Source organism: Ipomoea triloba, chromosome 3 (assembly GCF_003576645.1).
Source record: "Ipomoea triloba cultivar NCNSP0323 chromosome 3, ASM357664v1".
In the NCBI taxonomy this organism is placed as follows: Eukaryota; Viridiplantae; Streptophyta; class Magnoliopsida; order Solanales; family Convolvulaceae; genus Ipomoea; species Ipomoea triloba.
This window is the reverse complement of record NC_044918.1, coordinates 16,558,609-16,570,051: the sequence shown is the minus strand read 5'-3', so window position 1 is coordinate 16,570,051 and position 11,443 is coordinate 16,558,609. Positions and strand designations below refer to the sequence as shown.

Below are 11,443 nucleotides of genomic sequence, written 5' to 3'. Positions count from 1 at the left end.
GCATTCTAGTTGCCTCAATAAGTCAAAATATGGGTCCTTACTCCTTTATTGTTTCATCTGATACACAAATTAGTATTCAAATTGAGGACCATTTCTCCCCCGGCCTACTTCTTGAGACATGTAAGTCTTAGTCTCGAGATGGCTATTGAGTAAATGTAGATATAGACAAACTTGATCTGAAGGTCTGTAACACTTTCTATTATTTTTTCGAGACAATAACTACTCCAAAACCGAAACCGAATGTGTGGGGTGAGAGAGGGTGGAGTGATAAGGGTATCACTTGCTTTACACAGTGACGAGTACATGATAATGAATGTATTGATGTACTATGCCAACAACTATTGATGCTTTTAGGCAATTTGAATGGAGAATTGATGGAAGAAATGGGCTCTAGGGAAAGGGGAGGAAACTCTCTGTCTGGCTTTAAGATGCCTCTTATTCTTGTGTAAATGATGGGCCCTATTTTTTGCCCTCCACCCACCCTGGGGAAAATGGAAGACTGCCTTTAGGGCTTTAGGCTTCAACAAGCTAGCTAAGGGCCCTTCACAGTACAAACCCTACTGTTTCTACCACACCATACATTTCTCCTGGCTAAAAAGTGTGTTTTCTTGGCTTCAATAAGGCCACTCCCAGTACATCTCAACAGTCTCTACCACACTACACATTCTATGCTGCCTAAAAAGTGTTCTCATTAGTGGCAATCGCGGTGTCACAGCGTTGATTTGGTAACTATAAAGTTTTAAGTTTGAGTCTCAGTGAAGCAGAAGCAATCTATTGATCTTATTGTTTTGAACCAGTTAGCTAAGATGATTTACCTCTTTGCGTTCCTTTTCAACTAGGGTCACAAGGCAGGTTTTATTCAGTGCACATCCTCGAGTAGTGGGTTTTCCTCGTCACTCAAAAAAAAAAGTATTCTCATTTCTAGGCTTCAACAATGGCACTTGCAAAACAGCACTGCACAACCAACATAGTTGGCCTGGTGGTTCAGCATCTCGTCCCTTAAACATGAGGTTGGAGTTTGATCCCTACCTAGGCCATTCCCTTGCCACTGAATATGTTGACCGGCTGGAGCCTGAAGGGATACTTTTAGACAACCAACCAAAAAAAAAAAAAAATAGCAACAAATTTTATGTCCTTACCCATAATTTGCCACTCAAGAATCAATTGAGTTGCTCGGGTGAGCTACACTACACATTCTATGCTGGCTAAAAAGTGTTCTCATTTCTAGGCTTCAACAATGGCAACAGTTTGTTCCACACTGCATTTATGCTTCCTGAAAAGTATTCTTTTCTTGGTTTTCTAGGCTTCCTCTTTTACAAAATATAGACTTTATAAGCTAAAATAAAATGTTTCTTTGAACCTGTTCCATAAAATTTTAAGTCAAAAATGAAACAGCTACACTTTAACATGTTACACAAATATAGTTAAACTGTCCAAAACCACTCATAAGCACTCTAATATCCAAGGATCAAGAATCAGACCACTGTCAATTCTAGGGACTAATCAATTCAAACCAGATATTCCTACTGTGAATTAAACCAGAGATGCTTATAAGGGAAATGTTGGGTACAGAGAGAAAAGAAAAAGGGAAGAACAGAAGAATGGAGGGGTGGTATTCATAGTTTGTAACTTTGAGGTCCAGAAGTAACTAGACTCAAACTGAAAAAAGGTCAAAAACCATGGTGAGTGGGGGGTGTGAAGGGACACTGGTAAAGTAACAGAGAAGGAAAAAGTAAAAGTGGGTTTTTAGCAGAGAGTGTTGCAGTAAAAGTTGTGAAACCGTACAAGCTTTTCATGTATAGAGACCAAACTCTTGCTGAGCTCATTTGATTTCTGAGTAGCAAACTGTGGGTAAAAACGCCTGATTGAGTCATGAAAGTCGCTGAATAAGGTAAATCATGAGTTGTCTAAGCAGCCTTTATATCAATTATTGTCGATGACTGTATGCACAAGGGATATATCTTTATACTTCTGCTAACTTGAGGAGCCAAATTTTCAATCTTAGACTTAGCAGATTATGGGTAAAAACGCCTAATCGAGTCCAAAGAGTCACTGAATAAGGTAAATCGTGAGATGTCTAAGTAGCCTTCCTACCAATTCTTGTCGATGACTCTATATACAAGGGATCTATCTCTATACTTCTGCTAACTTGAAGAGCCTAATTTCCAGTCTAGAGAGCCCAATGACTTGAAAAGTCCTAACTCTAAGATATTATTGGTGAGAATCAAACCTCTACTTTGTTACTGAAATGTTGATTTTCGGTCAGGTGATTAACCACTGAGTTATTCCTCGAGACTAAAAGATAATTTTTGGGATACATATCCCAATGAATTGATAGTCTTCATTATGTTGTGTTTTACTGTTTTATAAGATATTTTTTTTCCCAAGTAATTAATTGCATAAAGTGTGTCCACACCAGAGGTGCTTTAGTTTATGGATTTCTTTGTGTATAGTTGTCAAAGAAAAGAGCTGACATAAAGAGAGTGAGAGAACATAGTTGCAGGCCTGCAGAAGCAGCAGATAACAGCAGAGAACCCTCTCAGTCATAATATATGTGCACAGTACAATCCCCAGAGACCCTCTGCATGTGTCTGTCATTTTGTGCAAGTGAGAGAGAGAGCAAGAGAGAGAGAGAGAGAGAGAGAGGGGAGTGACAGTAATACAATGGATCAGAACCTTTAGTTTTTATCCATGTATACCCCAAGAGAGCCCAAGATTCTCCTCCCCCTATGGCCCCCCAAATAAATATGCCCTTCTTCTCCAACATTTCACTATCTCTTAGCTCTCTGAACTCTTGAAAGTTCACAACTTTTTTGGTTTTGTTTTTGCAAAGATTTCTGTCCTTTTTTTTTGTTGGTTTAAATGATGAGTGGTGGGAGAAGTAGTAGTAGGCTTCCATTTACTGCAATTCAGTGGCAAGAACTTGAGCACCAAGCTCTAATCTACAAGTATATGGTGTCTGGAATGCCTGTCCCTCCTGATCTTCTCTACTCCATCAGAAGAAGCCTGGACTCTTCCCTCTCCTCCAAGCTCCTCCTCCACCAACCTCAACACTGTAAACTTCTCATTTTATCTATCCCTTTATACATAAATGTGATAAAGCTTTGATTTTTATACTTTGGGCACTGGGTATGCATGAATGACTCTGTGTCGGTCAACTATTAACAATCTAGATTGATTGATTTTATTGTTGTCCTTTGACGGGTAGGGTTAAAGTCTGGATTTATCTAGTGCACATGCTCGAATATTGGCGTGGTTTTCTTGGGTACTAAAAAACATGATGTGGGTAGGCTTGAATAATGGGAAAATTTGACCCATCTATATAAAGTTGCTAACTTTATATAAAAATATATGAGGGGTCTGATTTGTGAGATGATATATAGTCTTTATGCATGAATGTGTGTGAATGGATAGGTATCTACAAAGCTAAGATGCTTAGGCAATAAATATGGTAAAGATTGGACATTTATGGGATGGGTAGACATGAAAATGCAATCCCAATGCATATATGTGTGTCTCTGTCTGTCTGTCTGTGGGCATTTATTCATTGTGTTTTTTTTTTTGCTGTTGAAATTTTGGTGTTTGCAGATGGATGGAACTATTTCCAGATGGGGTTTGGGAAGAAGATAGACCCAGAGCCAGGGAGGTGTAGAAGAACAGATGGGAAAAAATGGAGGTGTTCAAAAGAGGCCTACCCAGATTCAAAATACTGTGAGAGGCATATGCACAGAGGCAGAAACCGTTCAAGAAAGCCTGTGGAAGTTTCAACAGCAGCAGTTCAAGCAACAACACCACAAAAAGCTATTCCTTTCTCACCTATCACCACCACCACTAGTGGTGGCTGTGGTGGTGGTGGTGGGCTCTCCCCCACCACCCCCACCTCTCTCCCTTTCTCTTATTTGACTGCTGCTGCAACACAACCCTCTTCTGAATCCCACCACCACCCTTTCCTTTACCCCTTTCCCTCTTCTGCTGCAAGGCCTGAGGACCATACTGCCAACTTTCTCCTGGATTCTGGAGCTTATTCTAGGTATGCTTAATGAGCTTTTTCCCACTTTTGGTCTCTCCATTTGGTGGCATTCCCACCCATAGTTCTCCACTATCACTTTATTCTCTATTAGTCTAATCTTAACCGGGATACAGCTCCACACTTTCGCCAAAGCGAGCCCAAGGTCCAAACTCGAGAGCCCTAGCTCCAAGATGTTTGTCGGGGTCACCTTATTCCTGTAGTATTGACTTTAGGTCAGGTGGTCGACCACTTGAGTTAGTCCCGATCTCGAGACTCCAGGAGACCCATTCTCTATTAGTCTCTTAACTTTGAACCCTTTGCCAATTTTAATCCTTTTGACAAGTTTTAGGTGATATTTAGCCCGAAAAACTCACTAAAAGGACTATAAGTGGTAAGAGAACAAATGATAGTCACGAATTATAGATGAAAATGTTACAAAAGTTTAGGGACTAAAAGAAAAGAAAAAAAATCAAAATTTTTGGTACCCCTTCTCTAATATAGGGGGATTAAGCTTGTTTAAAGGTTTTTCTTTTAATTTCCTTTTTTTTTTATTTGGTAGGAATGGTTATGGTCATGGGATGAAGGAGGAAGTGGATGAACATGTGTTCTTCTCATCAGAAACTTCAAGGGCTATGAGAAGTGCATCTGGTTCACTAGATGACACTTCCTGGCAAGTGGCACCACTGACAATGGCTTCACCAACCTTAGCCCAATTGAAACAACATAAGACTTATGTCTCTGCAACTCCACAACAGTTCCATGAAGGCTTAGCAGCAGGCAGTGATGGCAAGAATACAGACAGCAGTATGCATCACATGAAGCTAGGCTCATCAGAGGATCACCATCAGCCCAAGAAAGTAATGCACCATTTCTTTGATGAATGGCCCCAAGAGACCAAACATTCATGGCTTGATGATTCTGGGGACAAGTATTCAACCCATGGGCCACTCTTCAAAACCCACCTCTCCATCTCAATCCCCAACTCCCCCCATGACTTCTTCATGACCCATAATGGTAAATCCCCTCTACTCACCATCAATCATTATACCGTGGATCATGGTTTGCCTTGCAAGGTGGACTGACATAAGGTTCATTTTAAATATACAAAAAATTCATTTTTAATATATTGAATGTTCATTTTTTTGTGTACTGTACTACCCAATAATGAACATTCAGTATAATAAAAATGAACATTTATCGCACCCATGGTAAATCCCTGTACTCACCATCAATCATTATACCATGGACCATGGTTTACCTTGTAGGGTGGACTGGCATAAGGTTCATTTTAAATATACTAAAGGTTCATTTTTAGTATATTGAATGTTCATTATTTTTTGTGTACTGTACCACCAAATAATGAACCTTCGGTACACAACAAATGAAGTTTCAATATATTAAAAAATGAACATTAATCCTACTACTGCTGCAACCAACTTATGGTTGAATGAAGGTTCTGATATTTGACAGCAGAATTGGGCTTTTTGTTTTTGCAGAAAAATGAAGAGGGGATTTGAATAGAGGCTGTGGGGTATATGGTGAAGCAGAGAGGAGGGGAAAGAGTGGTGGTCTGGGGTGCTTTTACTGCTCCAGCTTCCTTATACATGTGCAATGAGGTTTTCTGAGCATGCAAGAAACTGTTACTTTTTCTTGTTGGTCCAAGGGGGTGTAATTTAGTACTTGTGTTTTTTTTGAAGTTTGTAATGCTACTGCATCATGCTGCCTGGCCTTCTGAGCCTTCACATGTATTTTGGCTTTCAGTATCTGAGTTTATTTTGTTTGTTTGAAAGGTGGCTCAGACCTCAGTCAGCTCTCTCTGGGATTTTGCCACATGCAATGCAAAGTTTTTATAAAAATATATATATATTAGGTTTTTAACTTACGTGAAACTAATCATAAGCCTAAAATCCTTGTCCAAGAGTTACTGAAGTACATAAATCACAAGTCGTCCAAGCAGTTTCCCAATTAGTCCCTGTTGTTAACGCTGTGCACAAGGGATTCAGGCCCTCACCCTGTTGCTGGAGTGTTGAGTTTTAGGTCAGGTAGTCAATCACTCAAGCTAGCAAGTAAATCACAAGTCGTCCAAACAGCTTCCCAGTCAGTCTCTATTGTTAACTCTGTGCACAAGGGATTTAGGCCCTCACCCTGTTGTTAGAGTGTTGAGTTTTAGGTCAAGTGATCGACCATTTAAGCTAGCCACACGGGTTAGTATGTATTTTAAAAAAAATAAAATAAAAGGATGATGACATCCTAGTAACATCTAAGCTTTTTTCCAAAGGTTGTTTTCAGTGACTGCTTTAAGCTATTGTTTGAGCCTGTGGTCCCATGGGCTATTTTGGCTCTTTGCCATCTCCCAGGAAATGTGAATCATCTCTTATATATATATGACAGCATAATACAAGATTTCATTCATTTTGGCACCACAAACATCAAATTTGAGTCAGATATGATTATATGAAGAATGTTTTAACTAAAAAATATTTAGGGTGTCTAATCAATTGATCTTTCTTTGGGGAGTAGGGGGCATCTGTATTGATCAATCAACCCCCGACATATTAGGCACAACCAGTATCGACCAATGAAAATGTTACAACACGTGTATTTTACGAGAAAGATATTAAAAGACACTATTATTTTTCGATTTGATTTAACAGTAACGTGTCACACCAATCAATTCATATTATATTTATTAATCCATATAACAAACTCTATGGTTTGGTGGTTTGGTATCTGATCCTCCAATCTTTTCTGCATCTGCTTATTGAGCATTTAGGATTGGACCATCAGTCAAAATAGGTTTCCAGTGGATATAATCCAACAAGAATCAATTTTGATTTGAAGTGTAACCTATTTTACACCACCCAAAACTATCTAAAGTACTACCCATCAAACTTTGTTTGTGTTGTTGGATTGATAACCACGAATTATTGGCCTTATCGGTTTTAGCCAATCATTTATTGGCAACATAGACTAATCCTTTACTGATTAGAGTCACAAAACGATCTCCACTGAGAATAGGGGTGTAAACAAATCAAATATTTTCAATTCGATTCGTAATTCGAATTCGAATATGTTGATTCGAATCCGAATTCGAATAGTTTTTTCGATTCGAATAATATTCGAATACGAGTATATTTGATTCGAATACTATTCGAATATTCGAATATATATATATATATATATATATATATATATATATAATTATAATTATAATTATAATAATATTTGTTCCTCACCTAATTCCTAACCCTTACGGCGTGTTTGGTTCGTGGAATAGGTCGGGAATGGAATACCATTCCCGGGAATAGACCTATTTCATCATTTGTTTCGTCATTCTATTCCTGGGAATAGCATTCCCAGGAATTAGCTATTCCCAAGTATTTGGGAATAAGTTTTATACTATAGTACCAAAAATACCATTTTTATTATATTATAATCCTTATATATAATATTTGTTTATTTAATATTTAAATATATATATATTAAAAATGTAATTAATAATTAATAGTAATAATAATACATTTTTTTATTTAAAAAAAACTTGTAACTGAGAGCAATTAAGACTCCTTTAATGAATGAGTTTTTGCTCTTTAAGGCTTCATCATCTTGTTGTTAATTTCAAAAGAGAAACAATGCTTCTCTTATATAAAGGAGCTCAAATGAGCTCCTCTTTATGAGTTATCAATGTGGGATCAAAAACTCTAATTTGTGTTTTAAAAAATTATTTTATATATAATTTTGTTTTGTATTATTATTATTATTATTATTCCTTTTTTCTTATTATTGTTATTAATATTATTATAAGTTTTATTTTATTATTACATAATAATAATAATATTATAACATGAATGTCATTATTATTATTATTATTATTATCATTACATATTTTATAAGGGTATTTTTGTCTTTTAAAACATATTTCATTTCTATTCCTTAAACCAACCAAACAGTGTAATATAATTCCTAAAGTCCATTCCTTTCGCGAACCAAACAAGAATACAATTCCTATTATATTCCTTGCCTATTTCATTTCCTATGAAATAACATTCCTATTACCTCAAAATTCATTCCGTGAACCAAACATGCTTGTTAGTGACTAAGTCACGGACTCACGGTAGCCTTCACCTAATTCCAGCACAGAGCCTTCGTCTCTTCCCCGCTTCACGCAAAAACCAGACGCCGCCACGCCGGCCAGACGGAGACGCGGAGAGCCGAGAGTCCGAGACCTCCAGTCCAGACGGCGACCTCCGGCGGCCGGTGCCTTCCTTCGCGGGAAGACCTCCCGTCCAGACGCGGAGTTCCGACAACGCGCAGTTCAGACTTCAGACTTGAGAGTCGCGGTGTCTTCCGTTTCTCCGGCGGCTGCAGCGACAAAGGGGCTCCTCCGTTCCTCTGTTTCTTCCGGCGGCTGCAGCGCCAAACGACGGCTTCTCCGTTTCTCCGTTTCTTCCGGCGACGGCTACACGGCAGGTTGGTATTTCACTATTTCCTCTGTCTATATTTTCTTTAACCATTATTTCCTCTACATTATGTGATTATTTTATTATGTGTTTATTTTTCCAGTTTGGTATTTCCTCTACATTATGTGTTTGTTTTATTCAAAATGGTTTGAAAGATACATAATCTTTGTAGCTAACTAGTCTGTCACAGTGAATATATTTTGTTATTTGTATATTAATGTATTAATATATAACTATTCAATTACGCAGTGACTATGAAGACAAAAAATTCAAATGAGCAAATACAAGAACATGATATTAGAGAGTTTGAGATGAATGAGGTAACCATTATCATTCTAAATTTTTATGTTTGTATGTTTGAATGCTTCTAAACTTTACAATGAATGCTTCTAAAAAATTTTTGTAGGAAATTAATTATGTTGATTTAAATGAAGTTAATGATGGAGGTGTTAATGTAGACAACTTGGATGTTAACGGTGATGGGGAACAAAATGAAAATGTAGATGTTGGAGATGAAAAAGGTGATGATGAGAATGATTGTGAAAATAATGATAATCAAGACCAATTTCAAAAAAAGAAAAGAAAGAGGGTATCAAAAGCTCACGCTGATTTTAGTGAAGTTACTTCAAAGGATGGAAGTATAAAGCTACAATGTATACATTGTAAAACACTTCTTTCTAAGTCATCATCTGCCACAACATCTCATCTTTGGAATCATTTGAGTAGGTGTATACAAAAGAAATTACAAACAAAAAATCAAAAAACATTGCAGTTTCAGAATGCAAAATCCAAGTTTGAGACACCTCCTTTGTCAGATGGTAAATATGATCATATGAAGCAAAGAGAAGCTATTGCTCATTGGATTCTGATGCATGAGCAACCGCTAAATATTGTGGAAAATTATGGTTTTACTTTCATGTTCAAAGTTAATCTTCCACAATTTGAGAAAGTCTCCCGTGCCATGGCAAAGAATGATGTCATTACTGTCTATGACATAGAGAAGAAAAAGTTGCAATTGATGTTAAGAACCATCAATAAAATATCATTGACCACTGATATTTGGAAGTCTAAGGTGCAAAACGTCTGAGAATACACATTCAAATAGCTGCCGCAAGTTTTTTTTTTCATAAATCAAAGTTCTAGAATTTAGCATTTAGGATTCTAACACCTAACACTTCTCATTAACTACTTGATGTTTGTAAGTCCATACTAATTAAGGTTGTATGTTCTTATCCATTTTAGATATGTGAACACAAATATAGTAACACCATCTAATTCTTCAAATTCCCAAAGAAACACAACCTTAACATAGGCAATTTGTACCAATTAGATGACCAATTCAATAAAAGTTAATAGCTCTACTTCATCATAAGGTGCAGGTTTGATTCTTATCAAGGACGAGGTAGGAACTGACATACTAATATACAAGCGTTTTCGATAACCTATAGTAGATAATTTTAGTTTTTGTAAATAGAGTTCTACTATATGTATTCTTAAATTCTACCCTATCACTTTTACTCTCTGTTGTGACAAACAGTGATAGGTTACTCAAGAAAAATGTCTACATAAAAAATTTGAAAATGAAAGTAAAACTTGGGAGTATCAGAGTAATTTCCTTTAAATAATAATGAAATGAGAGCAAACAATATGGGCTTTGGGTAGTTGCAGTGCAGTGAATTACATTATGACTATGAGGAACAGGGGCAAAAATGGTACTATTTCTCCCCTCCCCCACCCCCACTTTCTCTCACTAGGATATGATGGACCTCTGCATGAGGACTACACCAGAGACCAGACACATATGGCATGCATGAGATATGCAAAGAGTTCTGTTCACACTTCAGTAGGTCAGTCTATTACAATTTTCATCAAAATTTATTTTTTCTCCAACTAATCTTGATTTAGTAGTTATCAAACCAGAATAAACAAAGAGGTTGGCAGCAGATTAACATGGTAAAGTTCCAAGAAATGTCGGATGTTTTTGTTTGTTTGTTTTTTTTGGGTACACGGGTTTCTACACTAATTCTCTCTTTAAATTGTAGACACTTCTAATGAGTGGAACAACTGGTCTAGACATTTAAGATTGCTCTATACCCAAAGACGAGAATCTAACACTTGAAGTTTGGTTGTTTCAAAAAAAAAAAAAAAAAAACATTTGAAGTTTGGTTAATTATTTAGAAGTTGCAGATTGCAGACTGGTGAGATTAAAGAGATGAGTATATTTTTTTGGTTTGTTTTTACCGTACTGTTTGTTTTGCAGAAAGATAGAAGGAAGAGTGAGGAACCCAACCCACTGCTTTGCTTTGCAGTGCCACAGACTGCAGCTGTTTTGTCAGTCACTAAAAACTGACTCAAAACCATGATTTATTTACTATATTATCCCACTTCCCCTGCTTTTCCACAATTCTTTTTATATTTTTTTAAACAATATGATTCTTAAAAAAAATTTACTTTTTTTTTTTTTAGGAAGGAAACACCATCATACTCAAAAGTATACATTGAATAACTTTAGCTTAATTATATGTACTAGTCTACAAATTATACAGGAGAAATAAACGGCAATAGGAAGACCTATCAAAGATTTATGTAAAAACTATCCACATTCTTGCACTAGAATCTGTTCTATGACTGATTGCATAGAGTGATTTAGTAACCCTCATTCCTTTATCTGTAATGTTCTAAATTCTGATCTTTTGTTCATGAAGTTTTCTCGTTTTCTTTCAAAAAAAAAAAGATTATTTACCCCTAATGATCAATATATAATGGTAAAGACATTATGTGCACATAAGTGTGCAAGCCACTCGATGAGAACCTAAAATTTATCTCCATAGATTTTAGGGTGAACTCATGGGGTCTTTATATATATATATATATATATATATATATATATATATATATATATATATATATATATATATATATATATATATATATATATATATATATATATTTATTTATTTATTTATTTATTTAT

The 11,443-nt window shown here is 36.3% G+C and overlaps 1 protein-coding gene across 1 annotated transcript; it reads left to right on the top strand.

The window, feature by feature from the left end:
* Positions 1-2,582: 2,582 nt before the first annotated feature.
* Positions 2,583-5,798, top strand: LOC116012523 (growth-regulating factor 1-like). The gene is made up of 4 exons (XM_031252081.1): positions 2,583-3,055; positions 3,589-4,030; positions 4,569-5,023; positions 5,506-5,798. The coding sequence occupies exons 1-4, from the start codon at positions 2,863-2,865 to the stop codon at positions 5,511-5,513; spliced, it is 1,098 nt and encodes a 365-aa protein (XP_031107941.1). The 5' UTR covers positions 2,583-2,862; the 3' UTR covers positions 5,514-5,798.
* Positions 5,799-11,443: the final 5,645 nt, after the last annotated feature.

Bases quoted from the DNA above. Each gene is read 5' to 3' on its own strand.
- LOC116012523 (XM_031252081.1), top strand. From the start codon at position 2,863: ATGATGAGTGGTGGGAGAAGTAGTAGTAGGCTTCCATTTACTGCAATT. The intron at 3,056-3,588 runs GTAAACTTCTCA...TGGTGTTTGCAG, and splicing joins CCTCCACCAACCTCAACACT to ATGGATGGAACTATTTCCAG. The intron at 4,031-4,568 runs GTATGCTTAATG...TTTATTTGGTAG, and splicing joins GATTCTGGAGCTTATTCTAG to GAATGGTTATGGTCATGGGA.